At 41.4% G+C, this 26,245-nt stretch overlaps 1 protein-coding gene across 1 annotated transcript in view; it reads right to left on the bottom strand.

The window, feature by feature from the left end:
* The window catches only part of TMTC1 (transmembrane O-mannosyltransferase targeting cadherins 1), a 259,841-nt gene that overhangs the window by 15,753 nt on the left and 217,843 nt on the right, over positions 1–26,245 (bottom strand). The window contains exons 13-16 of the mRNA XM_027129326.1: positions 15,863–15,971; positions 3,880–3,982; positions 1,364–1,499; positions 618–762 (exon numbers count right to left, since the gene is read on the bottom strand). Coding sequence (XP_026985127.1) covers positions 618–762; positions 1,364–1,499; positions 3,880–3,982; positions 15,863–15,971 — 493 coding nt within the window. The remainder of the gene's footprint in view (positions 1–617; positions 763–1,363; positions 1,500–3,879; positions 3,983–15,862; positions 15,972–26,245) is intronic.

The following is a 26,245-nucleotide window of genomic DNA, read 5'->3' as shown; positions in this document are numbered from 1 at the left end:
TTATAACAAGATAACAAGTTTGTTTTACTGAAAATCTAAGGGAAAGGAAGAGTAATGATCCAAAAATTGAAATAAAAAATATTGTTGATATTAATTTTCCTGAATTTGATAGTTGTACTGTGGTTAGGTTAGACAATGTCCTTGTTCTTAGGAACTATTTGCTGAAGTATTTAGAAATAAAGGGTATGAGATCTCTAATTCTCAGATGGCTCAAGACAAAATATCATGTGTTAATAGTAGGTACATGCACATACACATACCTGAATATGCACATACATATGTGTACATATACACATACATACATACATGAGAGGATGATAAACAAATGCATCAAAGTGCTAAAAATTCATCCATCTGGGTGAAAGAGTATATGGGAGTTATTTAAAATTCTTGCAAATTTTTGTAAGTTTGAAATTATTTCAAAACAAAACTTAATAGCGTTTTTAGGGTCCATGTGTTTGGTGAATGGCTCTAACATTGGTTATATGAATATTCATTAAATGGATATAGTATAGTGTTCTAGTTCCCATTTTGAGGCATACTGACTACAGCTCCCTGTATTGCATGCCATGAGTGTATTTCCTACTCCATTTCCTTTCTTTTGTCCATCTGCTCACCAGTGCCAGGCGGAGTTCCCTTTGGGAAGGCTGAAGGGATGCAGCTTCCCGGTAAATCTGCAAAGCCTCTTCATATCTGCCAGTGTTGTAATATAGAGCTCCCAACGGTGATAATATCTCAGCTTTGCGTGTCACCTGCAAGGCGCTGAATTTTGAGAAAACAAATGGACAATTTTCTTCTAACAGGTACATCTCCAAAGGTTGAAACTGAGATTTAGGGACCACTGTACCCGGTTTGAGACTCTGCTCCCCCATGGTGGTTGTTTTTATATCAAGAAGAATGTTAAAAAAAGATCACAGTGCCAGCCTCTGACTATAAGCATGTCTCTAGTGACCCACCAATACGCAAACTGAGCCCCAAGGATCTTTCCCATTTATGGTGATAGACTTGTTTTGATGTATGCACAGTTTTTCATCTGGATCCATTTTCGAAATTTCTGTTTGTGGTTTGGGTTGTAGTCCTTAGCTCCAACAGAAAACAATGGACTAACTAAAATGGGAATTAAATTCCAACCTTGGTTTAGCACTATGCTTTAACCAGCAGGCAAAAAAGTCATTAAGTGGGATATCATTTATCCCCAAAGTGCCATTTATTGTACTGTTCTCTTTGGAGAGGAGAATCTGTATTGCCTGCATTGGCAAAATTTGCTAGTATTTTGAAAGCATCTGTTCCAAATAACTAAGAATTTGATGGCCAATTGCAGAGGTCTTAGGATGACTTACAAAGTGAAAAACAGGAACTTTACCGTTTGTACCATTCTTCAGCCATGCTGTTGTCTCCCAGTGACCTGTAGAGTCTCCCCAGGTTCACCATGGCTACATGATGGCTCGGGCTAAGTCTGATGGCCTGTTGGTAATGGGTCACTGCCTTCTCTGGAGAGCCTGTAATCAACAGGTGGTAGGTTGGTAAGAGCAGAACATGCCTTAATTATAAAACACACAGACTTTTTTTTTTTTTTTTTGGCTGCATTGGGTCTTTGTTGCTGCACGCGGGCTTTCCCTGGTTGCGGTGCACGGGCTTCACATTGCGGTGGCTTCTGGTTGTGGAGCACGGCTTCTAGGAGCGCGGGCTCAGTAGTTGTGGCTCACGGGCTCTAGAGCACAGGCTCAGTAGTTGTGGTGCACGGACTTAGTCGCTCCACGGCTTGTGGGATCTTCCTGGATCAGGGATTGAACCCATGTCCCCTGCACTGGCAGGCTGATTCTTAAGCACTGTGCCACTAGGGAAGTCCCTAAACACATGGCCTCTTTAATTTCTCTTCTGATGATCTTTTTTTCCTACAGCCATACCACCAATTATTCAGTTTGTAAATTAGCTCACATTTTGGCTTCTCCTTGCCACTGCCTAACTTTGGACCATTTCACTATTCATTTTCACTTCCAAAGAAATTAGTAGTAAAAAAGCAGTAAAAACTAAAACCTGTTTCTTTTATTAAATGTATTATTTTAGTCAAACTGGTTTCTGGCCACTGCCTTAGTTAATATGATGTTTTGAGATTATCAATGATTGGCATTTATGTAAGATATTGTTGCTTCTCATTATACAAAAAGTGGAATGGGCTGTTATAGAAAGAAAACTGTCCTGAAGTAATTTCTGAGGGTCTGTCACAATTACTATACACAACCTAGTGATTGAGGCACTGCTTTAAATAAGCAGGCATCTTCTGTATTTTGAAAATCTCTTTTTAATCATACATCTTTGTTTAAAGGGTATGTATTGAATGGGACTTTAAAAATAAAAATAATATCACCTTGCATTTGTGCAATGCACTGTATATTTTAAAACACTAATTAAATGATCTCATGATTTTTGCAGGTATTTTGATCCTATTTAGCTGCCTTTTGATAGCACTTAGTTGCCTCTTGGGATTTAAAAGATATTAAAAAAATATTATCACTTTATAGATACAGGCTCTAAAGTGCAAAAACATTAAGAAACTTGACAAAAATCCCAGGGGAAGTGAGAATAAAGGTCAGAACTACCATCAAGTCTCTCTAGTATGATAAGGTTCCCCAAAGAAGCTTCCTAGTGAAATTATATGTAAGTGAATGAATTGTGGACAAGTCTGAAGCTCTACATGGCAATGGCATGTTTATTACCCACACAGACATCTTCTCAAGTCTACCTTCTTTGAATGCAAGTTTGACTAGGAGGTGCCAAAAAAGACTACGTACGTAGAGGTCTATGTATAGGTCATGATAGGGAGAATTTCAGTAGTATAAAAACAGAACACAGTGGGAGTGGTAGGAAAATATAGAGGGTGGTCAGTGAGATTTTGGGGGGCTGGGAGTTGGGGTGGGATATTTTGTTGTTGAAGTAGAAGGAAGAGGGCTAGATCAGGCCAACAGGTGGTCTCTTCAATTTTTTGTTTGTTTTTAATCTTTGATACCTAATTTATTATTATGTTGCCAAAGAACCAGCAGGTGGCACTAAGAAACAATTTTACATGTGAAAATAAGGGATGTTTCCTCGGTGTATCAGAATGTAAATTTATGTCCTAAGAAACAGAAGGGCTTCAAATATCCTAGAAAATAAAAACCCTTTTGAGCATTTCATATGGACAGAATAATTAAAATCGAATTTTATTACAGGGCAGGTAGTCTAATAGTCAACGAGAACAAAGCAGTGTTTTTGTATTAAATTCAAGCATCTTTTCATTCTTTACAAGTATTCATAACATGCCAACAGTATATGGGGTACAAACCATAAAGAAAACAGAATTCCTGCCCAGTAATGTTTTACATTAAATAAGGTAAAGTGTATTTTATATAGCACCTGTCCTATAAGGGTACTCTATCAATTATAATGGTACATTTTCTATAGTATGTATCACATAAAGAACAATGAAACAATTTAAGACTTTTTAATCGGCTGTAGAGAAGTATTTACCATCTGCCAGTAAATAGATTCAGAGGCAGGTTCTGCATCATTGTAGAGAACAGTTCATCATCATAGATTTATAAACTTGTATAAATGCTATTCAAAGGAGACTGTTGCTCATTAAATCATCAAGGCCACTTCCTGCCACCTGGGGAGATTTTCTTAGCAATCTGATTATAAGAACCGGCAGATTTTACTGAATTGAGCTTGAAGATTTAGAGAAATGACAGCCCCAAAGTACACTGTGACTGTCAACGGTGTGAGCTTCCTGCCAAGCCCAGTGAGTTCTACTTTTGAGGCATTATTGGCGTGGTTGCCATTTAGCTTGATAGATAATATTATCTCATCTCCACAGAACAGGTTCTCTTTAATCTCGCTTACCAGTATCAACTAGGAAAACTCCATAGTTGTTGTGTAAGTCTGAGCTATCTGGGCAGTTCTTTATTCCAGCCTGGTATATTTCCTCAGCTTCCTTAAACCTCTCCTTTAAAAGAGAACAAAGAAAAACACATGAGAAAGTTTTTTTAAAAAATCAACAATAAACTGAATAATGGAGGTGGGAAGAGCAGAAAATAATTTACTGAGCATCTGTTATGCAACAGGTGCCAAGATCAAACACTATGTTTTTTTTTTTTTTTTTTGCGGTACGCGGGCCTCTCACTGTTGTGGCCTCTCCCGTTGCGGAGCACAGGCTCCGGACGCGCAGGCTCAGCGGCCATGGCTCATGGGCCCAGCCGCTCCGCGGCATGTGGGATCTTCCCAGACCGGGACACGAACCCATGTCCCCTGCATCGGCAGGCGGACTCGCAACCACTGCACCACCAGGGAAGTCCAAACACTATGTACTTTGAATTAAAGTCAGTGCCAACTGCACACATACCAAAGACTCATACTTGTGTTTAGCTCCTTCAGCGCAAACCAGCTGATGTTTACTAAGAAGCAGTATCTGGAAGGATTTGCCCTACAGCTGGAAAAAGCCTCAAAATGGATATTTGAATGGGATGCCCTCCACCCCAGTAACTCTCTGGACGAAAATACGTGTGATCCATTCATATAGGAATGCCTTCCGAGGTGGCAATCTCACTGGGAGATAGGGAGGCCTGGCTATTTGACACAGCTGCATTTGCATAGCTAGCTCTCTTACCTATATTGTATGATTTATTTGGGGAGGTTTTGGGGAAGGAAGTGGGAGGGGAGGCTGATGTTGATTATGGGAGGGGTTTGCCTTATCCTTTCTTTACTCTAAATATTTCTGTAGTCCACCAAACCATTCATTACTTCCCTTATCACCCCGCCCTTTCCACCTCTGAGCTGTTCCCTCCAACAGGAATATAGGGCCCCTCAAAGGCACACCTCCAACTCCTCCCTTTGTGGCAAGGCCCAGATCAATTGCCACAGCCTCAGGGGATCTTTTTCTAGTTGTTTTGGTCTTCTACTCTAACAATCCACTTTAACACACTTCAATAATTCTGAATTCGTCTTTAGGCACATTTTCCACAACCATCTGAGACTGTCATGTCACACTTTCTTTTACAATGTATAAGGTAACACCTAATTAATGAATCAAATGAAATGAAATCACTCAGGTTCTAACAATGACTCACAAGTAAACCATTTCCTAGTTTCCTAGTACTGCTATGAAGGTCAGGTGAAAGGCAATGGTTTGGCATAAATCACAAAGCAACTTTTCCTTTCATGTGCTCTGATCATGGACACCGTCCATAATTTTATCAGAAGTTACTAGTACTAAGCATTCAACCAGACACATGAAAAGAGAATGTACAGCATCATTCTTCTCAGACCTGACACCTTGAGCTTCTGAATAAAAATGCCCTGAGTGCTTAGCAATAAGCCAATAAGCCTAAATCTGATTTGACTCAGAAAGGCGAAGACACTTGACTCTCTGTGGAATGACCAATGCCATCTCTTCAAATCCACATATTTAAGTACCATCTAGGGAACAAAATGTGGTTTGAATTTGGCAAATTTCTCTTATTTGAATTACAAATCCATAGTCCAGCAAAAATGGATTTCCACGTTTCTAAAAGTGTGTTTTCCAGTTGCCAAGCTCAACAAACTGTCAAACTCAAAAGAAAATTAGAGATGAATGAAAAATCTCAAAATGTCTTCTTTCAATCTACTGAAGAAAAGAAAAACTTTCCGAAGGTATCACCCACTGTAGATCTAGCAAATTGGTGAGTGTGCATGCGTGTGTGTTAAATGGAGACGGGCAAGACACAAATTTCCTAAGACTCCAATCGAAGTAATAGAGAGTACCATTGCATATGTATTCATTTACGCATTCATTCAGCACATGTTTTCTGTAATTGCTATAGAAAGCATGGCATAGTAATTAAGAATTGGGCTGCTGTATGGAGGTTCCTCATAAAACTAAAAACAGAGCTGCCATATGATCCAGCAATCCCACTCCTGGGCATATATCCAGACAAAACTATAATTCAAAAAGATACATGCTGGGGCTTCCCTGGTGGTGCAGTGGTTAAGAATCCATCTGCCAGTGCAGGGGATGGGGGTTCAAGCCCTGGTCTGGGAAGATCACACATGCCGCCGAGCAACTAAGCCTGGGTGCCACAACTACTAAGCCTGCACTCTAGAGCCCGCGAGCCACAACTACTGAGCCCGTGTGCCACAACTATTGAAACCTGCACGCCTAGAGCCCGTGCTCTGCAACAAGAGAAGGAATGAGAAGCCCGTGCACCACAACGAAGAGTAGCCCCCGCTCACCACAGCTAGAGAAAGCCCGCGTGCAGCAACGATGACCCAATGCAGCCAAAAATAAATAAATAAAATAAATAACTTTATTTTAAAAAAAAGATACATGCACCCCTATGTTCATAGCAGCACTATTTACAATAGCCAAGACATGGAAACAACCTAAATGCCCATCAACAGATGAATGGATAAAGAAGATGTAGTGTGTGTGCATATATATAATATATATATAAAATATATAATGGAATATCACTCAGCCTTCAAAAAGAATGGAATAATGCCATTTACAGCAACATGGATGGACCTAGAGATTATCATACCAAGGGAAGTAAGTCAGAAAGAGAAAGACAAATACCATATGATATCACTTGTATGTGGAATCTAAAATACAACACAAATGAACAAAACTACAAAACAGAAACAGACTCACAGACATTGAGAACAGACTTTTGGCTGCCAAGGCAGGGGGAGGGGGTAGGGAAGGGAAGGAATGGGAATTTGGGATCAGCAGAGGCAAACTATTGTATACAGGATGGATAAACAACAAGGTCCTACTGTAGAGCACAGAGAACTATACTCAATGTCCTATGATAAACCATAATGGAAAAGAATATATAAAAAAAAGAATGTATATATATGTATAACTGTACAGCAGAAATTAACACATTATAAATCAACTATACTTTAATAAAATTTTAAAAAAAAGAATTGGGCTGCCAGTGCTTGGCTACATGGATTGGAATCCTAACCCCACCATTTACTGTCCCTGTGACCTTACTTCCCCTCTATGTACCCAAGTGTAACAAAGGGATAAAAATAGTACCTATTTCAGAGGGTTGTTCTGAGGATTAAATGGATTAAAACAGGTGAAGCCCTGAGAACAATGCCTAGCAAACAGTCAGCAATTTGTCATGTTAGCCTCTAATCTTTTTTTTTTTTTTTGCGGTACGCGGGCCTCTCACTGTTGCGGCCTCTCACGTTGCGGAGCGCAGGCTCTGGACGCGCAGGCTCAGCGGCCATGGCTCATGGGCCCAGCCGCTCCGCGGCATGTGGGATCTTCCCAGACCGGGGCACGAACCCGTGTCCCCTGCATCGGCAGGCGGACTCTCAACCACTGCACCACCAGGGAAGCCCGGCCTCTACTCTTATTACTACTACTAGGAGTAGTATTTCATGAGCACATTTAAAAACAGATGGCATTAGTGTCAAACACTAACACTGGTCAAATGGTAACACAAGAAACTCAAGATTTTTAGGAACTGATTAACTAGTTTAGGATTAGCCAGGGTATTTTTTTTTCTGGTTGCCTCTAAGAAATTGTTTATTGACCTCCATATCAGAAGATGATTAAGAAAAATTAAAAGGAAGAACACCCAAGTTAGTTATTTTTTTCTCATATGGAGTTAACTAAAGAGATTTGATGGGAAAGGAATTTGAAACTGTAGGCTAAAATGCCACGTGGACAGGGTTGTGATGCCTGACGTGGACTCAGTAGCAACGCCAGGGCACCTGAGCTCTAGAGCATCTGTATGTACCTCTTTACTACACTGCTCACATTGAGTTGTATTCCTTAGTTCATTTGTCTTTGAGCTCCTTAAATAGATGTATTTTGTTTTATTCAGCCCCATGTCTTTGGCATCTATCTCCCAGTGGTATAAGTAATAGCACCTCCCACATGTCAATATATAATGGAGACAGAAGAGTGGGTGAGACAGACAATCCTGCCCACAAAGACAACGGAGAGGGATTCAGGCAAGGAGACACTGTGATATACGGTGACAGTGTCACAAAAGGAGAAGCACAAGGTTCTTGGAAGGCAACCAGGAGTGATACCCAGACTGGTGTTTATACAGACAGATTCTCTACAGCTGTCATAAACCAAATGCCTGGAAACACTGGCTACCATTAACACCAGCAGCTGTGTAATACGAAGATATGCATGAAAAAAATCTGCAGCTACTTGAGATCTTTAAAACATCCTTATAACCAAACTGGGAGAGTTGAAAGGTGTTTTTCCTGAAAGGAATAAAACTGACGTCCTCACATTCTAACTTGCTAAAGTCAGATACCACAGTTTTCAAGTGCAATTACTCTTATACCTGACTTAATTTTACCTTTTCCCCACATTCTTGTTGCTCCAGAATAGGCAAAGAGATCACCTTTTTCATCTAAAACCCATTTTGGGGTTTATGAGCTGGGTCTCCACAGGAATGCAATTTTCAAAGTCCAAAGAAGTAATGGGATTTAAAAGACCATCCATGTCTAGAGCAAGGAATCACATCCCATACCTTCGGTAACCCCCAAGGACAGTCTCAAGACTCTGGCTCTATGACAAATGTTTTCAATGTCTATCTTTCTTGTCCTTTCATTTGACTGTAAATTTCAAAGAATGATTAACTCCACTTATTAAAAAACTAAAGGGACCACCACTGCAGGAGAAAAATACCTTCTAGATGTTTATTTAAAACAAATTCCACCTTCTCTGGAAGGGCAATGCCTTTATCTTAAAAAGGAGTATCCTTAATCCCTCAAGTTCAATTTCATTTACCTCATCTGGCTAGATGTCCTGACCTAAGCGGATCACTCCCAGTCTCTACTGATTTGTGAGATCCAGAGGAAATGAATACGAGCTATTGATAGGACAACTTTAATTAAAAATGCTTGTGACCCAGAGAACGGTTCTGACAAATAATACTGTCACCAGAGTCCCCAACCAACCGCTGCCTCAACATGAAATCGGCCTTCGAGGGCAATGGTTAAAAATGGGCAGCACGCAGCCGTGGGCTTCTCTCCAAGGCTCAAAAGCATTTTCAGTGGGGTGGAAATGAAACGGGCCTCGCGGGATAGAGAAAACACCATCAACATCTCCATGTTTTACATGCTGTAATTACCGATATGGCATGTTTTTTACCTCAAGGAAGAGAAAGTGAAAAGTAGATCTGAAAAAGGACGTTTGACTGTCATTTATTCTCTTGGGCCAACTGATACACTTGGAAAAGATTTCTTACAGTTCAAGTTGCAGCAACCAGGAGGACAAAGGGACATGGGCTCAATGCAGCAATCTTCAAACTTCTTGGTTTACACTCTAAAATGTACTGAGGACCCCAGAGAGCTTTGTTTATGTGGTCTACATCTATCAATGTGTACCATAACAGGAATGAACCTGAGAAATTTTTATTTAATAAACTAATAAATAAACTAATATTTATTATTTATTTAGAATAATAAAAAAATAACACATTTATAAGAAAATAACTATATTTTCCAAAGCCAAAAAAGATAGTGAGAATAGTGGCATTATTTTCTATTTTTCCAAGTCTTTTAAATGTCTGGCTTGATAGAAGACAGCTGGGTTCTTGTATCTATTTTTGTACTAATCTGTTTCTATATGTTTTTTAGTTGAAGTATGTGAAGAAACCTGGTCTCACACAGACATTCAGTTGGAAAGGGGAGAATATTTTCATACTCTTTTCATGACTGCGAATATATCATGTAGCCTCTAAAGAACCACTGTACACTGGGGAGAGAATGAGAGTAAAAAAAGGCAAATTACTTGTTAGTATTATAAAAACTGCCCAGGCCTTCTTGGACCTCAGGTGTCCCCGGTCAACCCTTTGTGAACCACTGGCGTAATGAATGGCCTGTAACATATGTCCTTACTGTGTGGCAGATATAGGGTGTGATGTTCCAAAGTGGTGAAAGACCTACAGAGATGGGGCTGGAAGGTTGTGCTCTGACATCATGGCCATGCGTCTGAGCTGCTTTCCATAAGTACTTTCACTCTGGCCAATGATACGAGCACACAGAGCTATCGTGTATCTCCCCATTAGCCAAATGACTATTACAAACCTGGGAAGTGTAGGACAACTGAATGTTTAAACTCATGTCAATGCCTTTGCTAAGCAACTCTTTAAGACACAGCGGCTCAAAACATAAAGCAAAGATGCCTGCTTTCTCATCCTTTCCTTTGCTTTTACTTTCCTTACAAAACAGTTCTTCCCCCATCAGTCATTGACATGGACGTTTACGAGAAACGTGCCGCCAACATTTGAAGTCTAATTCTCTTTCTCATTCAACTGAAATGAATCAATTAACTTGGCATTCCTCCTCACCAAGGACATGTTAGGTATTTCTAATCCTAAATTTTCTCATCGTCCAGCAGACTGTGATCAATATCACCCTGTGACAATCTAAGAAAGAAAGAAATGATCACTTTAAAGAAGAAATGCCAAGAATCATAAAATAAAAGCTAAAGAGCAAACACTATGACAAGTGTAAGCGACCACAGCTGTGTCACACTGTCAAGAGACCAGGAAGAGTGAGGGGAAGCTAAATTTACATAGAATTGCAGCTTTCTCCATCTCCAAACTCTTCTCATGCCCTTTTGTCCTCATTCTCTGCACTTTCAGGCACATGACTTTCCTCCCATAGGAGTAAGGGATCGTACTGTTCCCCACCCGACAGCCCTCAGGTGGTCTAATTCCTGTAGCCAGAAAGCTTTTCCTAATAATTTTAATCTTGTTGATATCTATAAGTTCTTAAGGTATCAGACTAAATATCACTCTTTGGCCAGCGCTCACTGCTCCCTGTATTAGGTTAGGTCCCTATAACATTCTCACTGGTACTCTATTCTCTTTGCCCTTTTGTCACAACTGGGTTAGACATTGGGGAAAGGGTGGTAATTCTTCACTTAAGAGTATCCTTACCTTTTAGACTCTAAGTTCCATGAGTTGAGGCCCGTACCTTGCTACTTCAGCAATTTCTAATACTTGGTGATACCTAAATGTTCAATAAATATGAGCTGAATAATTTAATCAATAAATTATTACGGTAGGTTCAGCACAAGGTGACCTGACCACAAATGCGATGGTATATGTGCCTGAATCTACCCAAAAGACGGCACTTGTCAAAGAAGAGACGCTGACCGTGGACCTCTCTTATTTTTGATCTATACTTCTAACTTATATTTTACTGTTCCAATTTTCTTTTCATTCTTGTATCAGGTGAAGTCATATCCCAAAATATATAAAAGAAAAATATTTTAAGTGTTATCAAATTAATTAATTGAGTTTTTCAATAGGCTATAAACCTGGGGCTAGCAATAATGTACAGTGGATCAAGTCATTATGTTAACTTCATTTCCTTTACTGCTAGTGTAATGCAAGCTATATAATCTATGGCAAGAGTAGGCTAGTTAAAAATGATGGTGGGCTTGTAAATGTTTACAATCCTATCTGTGAAGTTGGAGTACGGCCAGTTCTGAATGCTAATAGAAAACCAAAAGAGGCTAGTAAGCCAGAGACCATCCGGACTTCAAATCTAAGAGTTTATTTTCTGTCCTGTCTTCTTGACTTCTATGCTGCAGTAGACACAGAGGGGCAAATTTATTCTGGATCCTTTTATGTATCTAACATCTATGACAACTCATGTTATGAGGTTTCCTCTATCATTTTTCTTCCCCCCTCCCACCTGGCCCCTTGTATACCTAACCTCATTAACTACAGCCCCATTACCACAGTCCAATCATGGGACCCCAGCATCATACAGTGAAAGAGCAGTGGGGAAGGAATCGAGTTACCAGGCTCCAGTCTTGGTCCTGACACTAGTTATTTGTATGACCTTGAGCAGTACTTAATTCTGTGCAGCTCATATTTTTATCTACAAAATGAGAAGGTTAAAAATTCTTGAAGGTTTTCCTCCCCACACTACTCTTCATTTTCCCCTCAGAGGGATTACCTACTCATAATATGGACTCATTTATTTGAAGTCCTAAATCTATCTTTAGCCCTGATCTCTCCCACTGTCATCTGTCCACATGCTATTTCCATTTAAATGTTCCGCTAACATTCAAGACTTAGAGGCTGCACACTGCTGGTGGCACAGCATATTGGTACCACTCTTTAAGAAAGCAGTTTAGTAACACATCTCAAAAGTCATGAAATGCTGATACTCTTTGATATGGGAATTCAACTTCTAGGAATCTATCATTAGGAAATGATTCAAAGTATTGTTTTAGGGCTTCCCTGGTGGCGCAGTGGTTAAGAATCCATCTGCCAATGCAGGGGACACGGGTTTGAGCCCTGGTCCGGGAAGAGCCCACATGCCACGGAGCAACTAAGCCCGTGCGCCACAACTACTGAGGCTGCGTGCCATAACTACTGAAGCCCATGCGCCTAGAGCCCGTGCTCTGCAACAAGAGAAGCCACCGCCATGAGAAGCCTGGGCGCTGCAACTAGTGAAAAGCCTGTGCTCAGCAATGAAGACCCAAAGCAGCCAAAAATAAATAAATTAATTAATTAAACAAACAAAAAAAAGTAACTTTTTATGAATTTGGAGTTCATCAATTTAGAAAAGGAATACAACTTGAAACTTTTGGATACAGTATTTAGTAAAACAAATTGCTTTTCACAATATTAACATGTTAATGTTTTGTTTGTATAGAAACCATAGCACTAATTAAAGTGGAGCCTTAAGTTATTCATGAAAATATTCATTAGCACTTGGTGTTACACGGATAGTTTTAGACACTCTTAAAATGTCAGATCCATATAGCTATCAATTTTCAGATTTGGAAACTGAGGCTCAGAGAGGTAAAGCACTCCTCACCAGAGTCTGTACAGGCAAGGAAGTGGGGTCTGTACATAGTCTGTACTATGAAGTGGGGTCTACAATCAGGCTGCCGCCCTGTTCACTGTCAAATGCTCCTAATAGCACAGCACAGGGGAACTGACCTCCAAAGTGCATTAAGCCCAGAGATGCTGTATGAATACCCACCTGCTTTATACAGTGAAGTACCCTGAGCCCTAGAGAAGGAACAGGCATACAAGGAAGACAAGGTTTTTCTTATAAAACTTGCAGTCTTGTGAGGAAAAATAAGCCTGACAAACTGTTTAAACTATAGTTCAGACGTTAATTCAAGACATAAAAATATATGATTGGTTTGTGAGTTGATGCATGTTCCCAAAGATGTCACAGGAGCTCCGAGGAAAATCTAACAACTCCCATGTGACGGGGAGGTGGATGAGTGTTGGCGGAGGACGTGAAAGTTGAACTGAATCTTGAAATATGAGGATGATTTAGAAGGAGAGAAAGAAAAGACGGCACTATAGGAAGATGGAACTGTGTGAATGTCTGTAAAGAGCTCCCCCAAAACAACACACTGTGTCGTCACTGGTATTAGGTGAGTGGCTTTGTCATTTACCTTCAGGGTAATTTGCATCAAGAAGAGCGCTTCAGTGTTCACTATCTGCCCCGCCAAGTTGTGAAAAAAGATATGACTGGGAACTCAATGCAATGCTTTATTTATTCACTTACAGAGAAACGGAGGCAGCTTTCAAAAATATAGAGCACAAATTGAATAAAATAAATTATTAAGAAAAATGATAAACCAAGTACAAGCAGCGCACACAGAAAAGCAGCCTATCCCATCCAGGCGGCGGTTAGTCAGAGGGGGGCCCAAGGGGGATGGAACTAGAACTGATTTTCTTAGCATTTGTAAGGTCCTTCATGCATTAGATTAAAAATAAAGCAAAAAACGTGTAATTCAGGAGAAGGCTGGCCGTTCCTAATCCTGAGACATGACAGAAATTTCTCCCTCGAGTCCTCATTCAGAAGCCAGTGAACCATGTAACAGGTGTTGGCCTCAACCCCGCCCCAACCCTGCAGTTAGAAGGAGTAGTTTCACCTGGCTGTCCTCACGCTGTCCCTCAGTGAAGGACAAGGGCACGACGTGAGGCGCAGTTCCGTTATGAAACAGCATGGTGGCCCACATGCCCAGCCCTACTTCAAATATGAGTGAAATCTAGATCACGTCCTGGATTGCAGGAGCTACATGGTCTTCAGTTCATATCCATTCATTTATTCACTCAGTATTTACTGCCTGCATACAACGTGACAGACATGGGGGGAAAGCCTTGAGTAAAAGAGACAGCCATTCTCATGGAGACTGGCTCGCGGAAATATTCTAGTGGTGGGAGAAAGATCACATGCAAATAGATGTATGTTAGACGGTGATAAATGCTCTGGGGAGAAGTCAGCCAGGGCCAGGAGACAGAGAAACATGTGGGGCAGCGAGGGAGTTATTTTGAAAGGGTAATCACAGACAGCCCTCTGATATGGAACTATGTGGGCAGAAACCAGCATGAGATGAGGAAGGAACTGTGACGTCAGGCAGAACAGTGTTGCAGGCAAAAGGCACAGTTAGTGCAAAGGCCCTAACTTTGTGTGCGGCTTGTCTGAGTAGCTGCAAGACACCCAACCAGGCAGAGGCAGGGAGGGTCTTCCTATGAAAATGAAGGAGCCAGGATGAGGTGAGAAAAGAGAATAATGATGGAGTCAATCTTTTCTTCAGGAAACTCCCACTGTGTCTGCTTCAACACAAGCCAAAGGCAGCTGAGGACTGCCGTGTATACCATAGAACATGGCGAGCGTCACTTCAGCTTAAACATTGTGCTAAAACAGGTATTAAAATCATCCACTACAGGGCTTCCCTGGTGGCGCAGTGGTTGAGAGTCCGCCTGCCGATGCAGGGGACACGGGTTCGGGCCCCGGTCCGGGAAGATCCCACATGCCGCGGAGCGGCTGGGCCCGTGAGCCATGGCCGCTGAGCCTGCACGTCCAGAGCCTGCGCTCCGCAACGGGAGAGGCCACAGCAGTGAGAGGCCCGTGTACCGCAAAAAAAAAAAAAAAAAAAAAAAAAAAATCATCCACTACAGACACAGGCTTTTGTCTAAAGCCCACCTACACTATATGGAGAATATTAGAGCAAGACAACTAGACTTATCATTTCTGACACTTAAATATTCATTGAGTGTCCTAATTTTGTTTCCTGGTGAAACCTCCACAGTTTTTGAAACGCAAATTGCACCCCTCTGTACCTGACATGCAGCATCAAATCATTCATTATATTTAAGCCAATGCTGCAGGGCATCTTTCAAAGGTGCTAAGTTTAATTTTAAAGACAATCTGGCAATTGTGTGGATAGCAGAATCTACCTTCTATTGTGGGCACTTATGTGTGTCAACGAAACTATATCGTCAATTTAGAGAAGACAACTTACATTTGTTTTCCCCACAGCAGGGGGCATGCATCCAGGACACCAAAAGTGGGATCAAATGGTTTAGACACAATGAGAAGAATGAGGGGGAATCAAAATACCCCTCTGCTTTACGCCGTGAGAAATGTTCTCTCTTAGGAGCCTGTCCTACAAGACCCTGTGATCTTCTAACAGTTATAAGACATAGGATCTATAAGATTATTGGTAATTGGTTCCATAATGAGTTCAGAGATCTTAGACCATTAGCAATTCCCCAGAAAAATATAAGTGAGTAGTAATAAAACCAGCAAATACCATGTATTGTTCTTGTTAGATTTTGTCCCAAAGTGATGGAGAATATAGCAATGGCCTATATAATGGACCATCTTTGTCTAGAGGCCACCTACATACACAAAGAATACTGGAGTGAGAAAACTAGGTTTGTAATTTCTATCAAGAAGAAAACTGACATAGAGATCAGTTGTCTAATATGAGCTTACAAGTTAAATGATACATATAAAAATCTGTGTAATATTAATTTATATATTCAACAGAAACATTTAAAAATATTATGTGAAACTAAATGGTAACAATTACCTGCTCAGCCAGTAATGAAGCTAAGCTTGAATATGCATCTGCAAACTCGGGACCATATTTAATGGAATCTTTCAGTAAGATGATAGCCTCTTCCTTTTTCTCCTGAGACCTATAGGTTATAAGAGGGTAAAAAAGAACACCTTTTAATAAAACTTTAAATCCTCTGATTAGACTTGAAAATCTCATTTCTTTTAGCAAAGATTAACGGATTCACTCTGATTTTACTGCAAATGAATTACATTAGACTTCCTCCAGGTGCTAATAAGTTTCTGTCTCTGAATTCTCAATGGAAAGAGATGTTAAGATATAAATGACACTGCAGGTTATTCACTGATTTCTCTACCTTCCATTTCTCGCTGTGTGCTCTTGAGAGTTTTATTTAAAAATGTACAAGTTTATTAAGCAGAAAGTTTGACCTTCAGAGGAGCAATTTGGGGCACATGACCTGGGTGGCATGGGAGCCAGTTTTCAACCATGTGGAGGATGGTTTGAACCCCTGCAGTACTAACTGCACCTCTGCAGGCTGGCTCCTAATGGGGTCTGAGCCACCTATCAGCAACAAGCCAGCCAAACTTCCCACGTTCATCTTTGCTTTTCTATCAAGAGAGATACCTTTTACACATAATTTGTGAAATTAGAAGATACTGTGACTACTGGCTGGCAAAGAATGATCAGCTCTTTTATCCTCATATTTTTATTAAAAATCGGGCTGATGATCTTTATTTTAGTCTTCTCCCAGTGATTATATATATATTTTTTCCTGCGGTACGTGGGCCTCTCACACTGTCGTGGCCTCTCCCGTTGTGGAGCACAGGCTCTGGACGTGCAGGCTCAGTGGCCATGGCTCACAGGGCCAGCTGCTCTGCGGCATGTGGGATCTTCCCGGACTGGGGCACGAACCCGTGTCCCCTGCATCGACAGGCGGACTCTCAACCATTGCGCCACCAGGGAAGCCCCCAGTGATTACATTTTTTATTTAAAGAGAACTCAAGGCTTCAAAGTTGTTACCACTATTTTGGGCGAAAGTTCTCTTTCCTGTTAGTGTCATGGGGAAACACTGTGTCATTAGCCTGATATCAGTATCCCTGAAGCCAAAAATATACGCTGGCAGTGATCAACTTTGCCATCAATACAATTCCACATACACTGACCACTTGCTAAATGCTAGACATTGTAATTGGCAAAAGAGGTGGAATGAAGAATAGAACCACTGGAACTACGGAGGGCACACAGCCTAAGGGTCCCCCAACTTTATGAGTTACCAATACTGAACTGTGTGCTTATGTTTTTACTACGTAGGGTCAACAATCATTTATTCAACAATGAATATGTGCCAAATGCTCTGGTCAATTTTCACATAACATCATTAATTTAATTCTCACAGCAATCCCAGGCAGCAGGTATTACTGTCCTATTACACTCATTTTTCTAATGAGAAAAATTTGGATTCAGAAAAGTCAAGTGACTCATCATATTTCCATAACTAGTGTTCTGAGTCAAGATCTGGTGCTCTTCCATCACACTATACTTGCTTATTCTAACTACTTAGAAATCCACCTCCTATGAGCTTGATGCCCGAAGTGTGAACCATGGACCAGTAATCATCAACATCACCTAGGAGCTGGTTAGCAGTACAGAGTCTCAGGTCCCATCTGGACCTAAAGAATCAGACCCTGAATGTTAAAAAGATTCTCAGGTAATTTGTACTCACATTGAGATTTTAGTAGCACGGCTCCCTGAACTATCAAAGGCAGCTGAGAGTAGCTCCTGCTATATAGAACCCCTGTGTAGGGCTTCAGGCTCTACAGGATGAAGATCTATAGGGGAAAACTAGTATTGACTCCATACGTTTGAGTTCCAATTATAGAAGCAACATGTTACAAGACGATTTTACGCAGAAGACAGTCTCCTATCACAGACCTTGAAAAAAAGGTCATGTTTCCAGCAGAGGCATTGCATTCAATGTCTCTCTTGCATTCAATACACTATTCAATGTAGCAAACGTGAAAACATTTGTCATTGCGTTAGCTATTTCCCAGGGGAGGTGGCTGTCCACACTATCCTCTCCTTAATGGGGTATAGCTAACTCAAACTCTGGCTCCTCTCGATACATAGTCCTGCCCTTGATATCAAGGTGTAACACCTGTGTCGTTAAGTGGCTCATCTTTGGGATGTGGCTTTAAAGTTGTGCGGTTATAAGAAACTGGCATTATAGCTCTCTCAGTGTTGCTTTCTTGTCAATTCATTCATTTAGTTGACATTCAGAGTGTCTGTAAAACTCTATGGAAGACCACTATGTTTACATATGCTTGCGTTTCTAAAATATACCTTGAAGTAATTCTTTCATGGGCACATGTTTTTAAATGAAAACTGCTTTTTTTTTTTAACATCTTGTAATTGCTTTACAATGTTGTGCTAGTTTCTGCTGTATAACAAAGTGAATCAGCTATACATATACATATATCCCCATATCCCCTCTGTCTTGTGCCTCCCTCCCACCCTCCCTATCCCACCCCTCTAGGTCGTCACAAAGCACTAAGCTGATCTCCCTGTGCTATGCTGCTGCTTCCCACTAGCTATCTATTTTACATTTGGTAGTGTATATATGTCAATGCCACTCTCTCACTTCGTCCCAGCTTACCCTTCCCCCTCCCCATGTCCTCAAGTCCATTCTCTACATCTGCATCTTTATTCCTGTCCTGCCCCTAGGTTCATAAGAACCTTTTTTTTTTTTTAGATTCCATATATATGTGTTAGCATACATATAAAGTATTTGTTAGTATTTGTTTTTCTCGTTCTGACTTCTTTCACTCTGTATGACAGACTCTAGGTCCATCCACCTCACTACAAATAACTCAATTTCCTTTCTTTTTATGGCTGAGTAATATTCCATGGTATATATGTGCCACATCTTCTTTATCCATTCACCTGTCGATGGACACTTAGGTTGCTTCAATGACCTGGCTATTGTAAATAGTGCTGCAATGTACACTGTGGTACATGTCTCCTTTTGAATTATGGTTTTCTCATGGTATATGCCCAGTAGTGGGATTGCTGTATCATATGGTAGTTCTATTTTTATGAAAACTTACTTTTAATCCTGGTAATTTAACTATTGGTTTCATGGTTAGAAGAAGTCTTCCTCCAAGGATTTCGTAAATCTTTATTAACATTAATTTGGAAATTTTCCCCAAATCCAAAGGAAGATATAGATTTAGGAAACTGAGTCTGAAAATTAAGCCCCTCAGGACATAATTTAGCTTGGATATTCTTTAAAATCAGCAGAGAAAAAGCCACAACAATTTGATAGCAAAGAGTTAATGATTTTCATTTGTTATGACTCACATCAGTTAGAATGACAGCTTAATCTTTCATATATAAACTCAGTGAGGTTAATTACCACTTACTACAGTGAGTGAATCTAAATACTTGAGGTTGTCCATTCACATTCATGTGACATATTGGAAAAGTTAGCATCAAAGTTATGTACAGGGAACTCGAATTCTTTATGAAAAACTGTACCTCTATTAATCTCTTGAGAGACTGACTTGATATACTTTTTTTAAAAAAAATTTATTTATTTTTGGCTGTGTTGGGTCTTCATTGCTCTGTGTGGGCTTTCTCTAATTGTGGTGAGCAGGGGCTACTCTTTGGTGTGGTGCATGGGCTCTAGGTGTGCGGGCTTCAGTAGCTGTAGGCACGCGGGCTCATTAGTTGTAGCTTGCAGGCTCTAGAGTGCAGCCTCAGTAGCTGTGGTGCACGGGCTTAGCTGCTCCGCAGCATGTAGGATCTTCCCGGACCAGGGCTGGAACCCGTGTCCCCTGCATTGGCAGGTGGATTCTTAACCACTGTGCCACCAGGTAAGTCCCTGACTGATATACTTTCAAAAAACATCTCATCATGTAATTTCACATGGTATGTAACTATTACGAGATGCAAAAACTGGGGCAGATGAGATTTTTCCTCTTAGCTCTGCACTCTTGGATGACTCTGCTTTTCCCTGGGAGCCTTTGAAAGTCATTAGAGCCCAATAGGGGTCAGGTACATGCCAAGTTGACAGATATTTTTAAATGTTTTTTAAGAAAGCCCAAGAAATGGATAAGTGGTAAATTTATTGTTGCTGTTTATGTTTCTGAAAGGAAGAGGAATAGCAGGGAAGGTATATTTCTTCTGTGGTTTCTCTTTTGCTCACCCTTTGGTAGGAGTTTATGAAATTGGTGTGGTTTTGACACAATAACTTACAGCAAATAATCACCTAAATAGAACCTTCCTTGGCCATATAGTAACGGAATTACCACGTGAGAATTGAACTTCATTGCAACCTGTTTCTGAATTCAATAGCATGCTTTCATATCTGCATTATGGCCCATGTTTCTTTGCTAATTATCCCATATTCAAAAACAAGGGCAATATTCCTACAATTCTATTGGATTATTGCAGCCTAGAGTGCATCTTACTGAGTTGTGCTTGCTAACAGCTTAGTCCACACCCTGTTTCTAGTTCCCTCTTTCTCCTCCTTCTATTTACAGACAACTAAAAGATACATTTTTTTCTAGAGCACTGCTCTCAACACATTCCCTTATATAAAAATCTTCATTAATGCCCTACTGCTTACAGATAGACTCTTAGTTTAAAACCCTCTATAGTATGGTCCTGACCAATGTTCCAAACGTACCCAGTGGTGTGGACAAGTGGGTACTAGTCCAGCCAGATTGAGTGGCCTTTGGTATCTATTCTACAGAACCTAAGAGATCAGTACTCCACTGCTTCTCTGCCCTCACTGTAGGTTTAAAATCACTTGACGTGCTTTTGTAAAGGCCTTAGTGTTCTGAGGTTGGGCCTTTTAATAGCTCTGATGATCCCCTTATCAGAGCTCCTAACCATGCAACACAATCAAAAACCATATAGATGCTACCTTTCTTAAATTTTGATTTTCTTTTTGAGCCTCCATTAAGAAGAAAAGATAGGGGAATCACTATTAAAAGCCTTGTTGTGGCCTCCAAGGGGGCAGCTGCCCTTTGTTCTTCAGCTCAACATTCTGAGCAGTAACTGGGCTTGAGCCCACTGGGCTTCTGCAAGGCCCTGGCACAGCACCTGAAGGGCTGCCCCAGTGCCTTCAGCGGGGGGGGTGGGAGTCTATCAGTGAGGGCGCCACACAGGTAGGTTTTTAAAGCTTCAGGTTTCACAGTAGTTGTCTGCTGAACATTTACTCTCTGCTAAAGACAGAGTTAAGTGATTCCTTTGCATTATTTAATTCCCATTAAGCATTATGAATTATGCAAAATTATCTCCATTATAAAGATTTAGAAAACAATACTAGCAACCACCACCCCAACAAAAATAAAAACCTGAGATTTGGAGAGCTCACACGATTTGCCCTGACCACACAGCTACTATACCACTAGGATTCGAATACGCAATTTCAACTTTCGCGTGTTCCATCACCAGGCCATGATTGGCCTTTCTGCATCCACTCTGTTAAATGTCATGTGCTCTGTCTGTGACCATTACTAAGTTGTAAGCTCTTTCATAGGCAGGACCCATATGTTATTAATCTTACTTCTTTTATCCCAGAGACTAGTACAGTGATCTGCGCAAATAGAAATTCAATAATCGTTAAATTATTTTTTTAAAACCATGCGTTTTAATATTTTCTTTATTCCTAGATCTTTGTAAATCTCCTTAAATAAGCTTTCTTTTTAACTAACAGAGGAGAATGATATATTTCTCTATTTTATATTTCTGTTTCTACAGCTTTTTCAATATTGTAGAAGTGATCCTAGAAAAAGAGAAGCGTCCCAAGCCTTAGACTCATAAGAAAATTACAAGTATAGCTTCCATTCATTGAGCACTTCTTATTTAGCAGGCACTGTTAAGCAGCTTCTCTAGCTTAACTCTGAAGAGTAGCTAAAAGCACAGATTCAAAAGCCAGAATGACTGGGTTATGACTCCATCTCCACTATTTCCTAACAGTGCTCCCTTAGGCAAATTGTCCGCCCTGCGTCTCTGGCACACAGTAGGTATTATATATTTTGGCTTTTAGTAGCTCATTTAATGTTTCTAAAATCACCCATTAAAACCTATATTCCCCCCCACCACTTTTATTTATTTATTTTTAATTAATTAATTAATTTGGTTTTTTTTTGGCTGCGTTGGGTCTTTGTTGCTGTGCGCGGGCTTCCTCTAGTTGCCGCGAGCGCGGGCTACTCTTCATTGCGGTGCGTGGGCTTCTTACGCGGGCTACTCTTGCTGCGGAGCATGGGCTCCAGTAGTTGCGGTTCGCGGGCTCTAGAGCACGGGCTCAGTAGTGTGGTGCACGGGCTTAGCTGCTCTGCGGTATGTGGGATCTTCCTGGACCAGGGCTCAAACCTGTCTCCCCTGCATCGGCAGGCAGATTCTTAACCACTGCGCCACCAGGGAAGTCACCTCCCCCTCACACACACACTTTTAAAAATGTGGTGTTTTTGAAATTCCTTCTAAAGTAATATATCAGTACTTTCACATTTCAAATTATTCATGAGAAATTTAAGTTAGATGTTAGAGTGATTTTTCCTGTGTCTGGTCTTATACCATAATGGATTTTGGGTGTAAAAATCATCATTAAATACACAACTGAGGGCTTCCCTGGTGGCGCAGTGGTTGAGAGTCCGCCCGCCGATGCAGGGGACGCGGGTTCGTGCCCCGGTCCGGGAAGATCCCACATGCCGTGGAGCGGCTGTGCCCGTGAGCCATGGCCACTGAGCCTGCGCGTCAGGAGCCTGTGCTCTGCAACAGGAGAGGCCACAACAGTGAGAGGCCCACGTACCGCAAAAAAAACAAAAAAACAAACAAACAAAAAATACACAACTGAATAGCACTGCACTAAATGTAAAATAACCCAGTAATAAGCAGAGTCAAAACCCCTAAAAACCTCATTCTAAGGCAAATGTCAAGCTGAGGAGGCCGAAATGGCAGACTGATAGTTCAGAATCCACTCAGCTGCTATTAGAGCCACACAAAGGAGTAGGTCTTCATTTTGCAGGGGTGATGGCTAAAGGTGAATATTTAAGCAAGAAAGAATTAGGAGCAATTTTGAACCTCTTTTTCAGCCACGCCAGGAAAGCTTCTTAGAAAAGAAAGTTTTAAGCAGTTATTTCCATGTAAAAAGGAATAACAAGAGAGGCAGAAAATTTCAAATCGACTTTACAAAATTCTTAATAATGGGAATTACCTTTGTATTCTGACAGTACAGATCACCCCTGGGCCAGCATTAGACAGTATTAAAACTCCCTAATGCATTCTTTTGGCTCTATAACAGGCAGTTCAGTGAAATCCAAAGCCCATTATCAATGTAAGCCCCCTCTATATAGGAATACTCTGTTAGCCATTTAGACTGAATTGACAAGTCAATTCAAAAGGGGGAAAATATGAAAATAACATCTTCCTCTGAATTCACCAAGCATGTGATACAGGTAACCAAGTCCACAGGTTGTTTTTCTGAATTCCAGAGAAAAAGCTTGAAGTACGTAGCTCATAACAGGTGAATAAATTGACAAAATGAAGCCTCAGTACATCCCCCGTCCAATTAGGCACGGGCACACCTTTTGTCTGGAGTCACAGAAAGGAACACTCTGAGATCCTCTGGAAACTCATGTCACACTCAGGACACTGAGGTCTGTCTGAGCTTCTGTGAAGGATTCAGCAGACACTGAGGGAACTATTAGAGATCCCTGGGTAGATGGGAGAAGCAGGGAGGAGTGAAGCGCTCCTGGGTTAGGAAATATTTATTGCCTCTCTGCATCCTGAATGTCTTCATCTGCCAAAGAAAGTCACCAGCCGATGATCGACAATCCTCCATGACCTAAAATATTCTATCTTCACTTTTTCCTTAGATCAACTGTTCTCAAATTTTAGTGCTTAAGAATCATTCAGTGTTTGATAAAATGTAGGATCCCAGGCTTCATAAGATTCAGTAGGTCTGAGGCAGGGCCAAGGAATCATTATTCTTAAAAATCTTAAAAAGCCCCTCAGGTGATTCTGGTGAGGGTGGTCTTCAGCCTCTGCTTTAGAAACTCTGCCCTGGTTACTATGTGGGGTCTGCCTGATCAGTTGTTCCTTGATATAAGAGTAAAATGTAACAGGATGAGGAAAGGTAAAAGGAGAAAGAAGACTTTCTGGAACAATCGGAGCCAAAGAGAAGGGTCACAGTGGCTGGTTGATTTGCCCGGATGGGCGATACTTCTGGATGCCAGGTGATGTGGGGAGGCTGCAGTAGAGGTGCCTGGAGGGTGATGCTGCAATTGGAAGAGGCAGTTTTCTCTCTCGTAGAAGCTCTGTGGTGAATGCCCGCTTTTGTGCATCCAAGTCTTAGTGCCGGTGTTAGCCATATAGGCATCAACGGAAGTAAAAATCTCCTAATATTCTGCAAGCAAAACTCTGCTCCCTTAAGTCTCCCCCAGGAATTTCCAAAAGGCTAAACTTCCTGAGGAGTCCCTGGGACCAATAACATCTTCCTCATTGAATTCGTAAGAGAAGCATTAAGTAGAAATTAGATCTTGTTCATAATATGCAAATTTCGGCATTCAACATTTGTAGTTTCCCAGGGAATTTTCCCTTTGGTTATACAGCAGTGGGGCTGTTTTTCTCGTGTGTTAAGTAACAACATTTGCCTCATCTCACTTTCCTGGCTCGGTCTCACTGACAGATAGTTAGAAAAAGCAAATTTTCTAAAAGCAATTTTTAGAAAATTCAGCACATTTTCTTTTAGTAATTAAGGACCTGTTAAGTTTGTCAATTTACAAAACTTTTTGGATTCCTGTATACAATCTCATGACACATCATTTAAACTGAAAGCAGATGCTTGCTTTGAAAGAGTATTGACATTTTGGGAGAATCTGGGAAATGCAATAACAGAAATAAATGGATTTGGCAATCCCCTTGGCAGTAGTAAAATTTCCTATTAACCAGTGTGAACTTGGAATGCCGGGCAGTCTCTTAACTACCATTCCTTTGTTGGGGTGTTTTGTTGTTGTTGGATTCAGAAATAATGTCTCTCACAAAGGGAAAAGACTTTGATTTGGGGTGGGGAAGGGGGTGCTGATAGACTCTACCAGCTCCTCTGAAAAAACTGAATTGTGAAAGTCCAATTTTGAATGTCTGACTAAGGCTATCTTTTCAGAGCACATGTTTTTCTGTGGCTCTACTGTCTTTCCTAGTAGAAGGAAAAGAAGAAAATTGGATCCTACGCTGAGTAGCCTCTTTTATGTTCTAGTTTACTGGGCGATGCAATGGAAACCTAGTTTACAGGCCCTTGCCCTAGTGTTTCTGCTTGATTCTTTATGGAAGCCACATAGGAGAACTGTCTGGAGGACAGGTTCATGTTATGTGCTGGTGAAGACCGCAAAGCCACACTCACTATAGTTAGAATTATGAGTAGATTCCCTGCAATCCCCCCTCCCTCTCGCAGTGGGTTTGCAGGGCGAGTCAGGTCACTCACCGGAGAACAATGGGAGGCAGTCGGGTGTGCCCTGTGTGGGGTGCCTGGCCTTTAACACCTCTCTCCCCAGCTGAAAGCTGAGGAAGGGAACGATGGACAGTTCTGACGCTGTCTCGTCACACAGCTGCAGGCACGGAGACAGAGCTCACACAAAGACCTCACACAGGGGCTGGCATGGAGTAGGTCCTGAGGAAAGGTTCTTCCTGAGTCCCCTCCTCGTTTACTTCTTTGGTACTTGAGATCTTCATCTGCTCGGTGAGGTCCCTGCCCTGGACCCCGGCAGCAGAACGCCTGCCCCCCGATGGCCTTGCTCCTGCACCACGTGTGCATGGAGGTGGGCTGGGAGGGGTGGGAGGACGAGTCCCAAGCCAGCAACTCTTCAAAGCACACAAAATATTTATGCCAAGCTTTTCCGTGATTTGAAGGAAAGCGTAGAAACCACGTCCCCAGGTTGGAACCTGGCAGAGAAGGCAGCTGAGACTAGCCTGGTTTAGCCAGGATTCACCTACCCCGTAGATAAAGAGTCATTTTGATGATGCAGTGGAATGCACGTCCCTGGCTTTGGCGCAGGTGGGTTGCTGTCTAAATCCCAGCTCTGCCCTCACCAGCTGTATGACTTGGGTTAGATGTTCCACCTCCATGAGCCTCAGTGGCCAAATCTGTGAAAGGTGCACATTAATCTCTCCAGGCTCCTGTAATTGTGGGATAGACACGCAAGGGCATCGTGCTTAGCAGAGCATCGTGCGCGTGGGGTGATGCAGTCCCTGGCAGCTCCCTGGGCTCCTTCCCCTCTCCAGCTGGAGTCTCATCTGGATTTTCTACCTGAAGCCTCACTGATTTCTCAGCAAAGGCAGGATACTGCTCCAAGGTAATATTGCCTGGGCAAAGAAAAGGGACTTCCAAATTCC

The sequence above is a fragment of the Aethalodelphis obliquidens genome, unplaced genomic scaffold (genome assembly GCF_003676395.1).
Source record: "Aethalodelphis obliquidens isolate GAN/ISIS:26980383/991018 unplaced genomic scaffold, ASM367639v1 scaffold36, whole genome shotgun sequence".
NCBI lineage: Eukaryota > Metazoa > Chordata > Mammalia > Artiodactyla > Delphinidae > Aethalodelphis > Aethalodelphis obliquidens.
The sequence above is the reverse complement of the archived record's forward strand: the minus strand, read 5'-3'. Positions and strand labels throughout refer to the sequence as shown.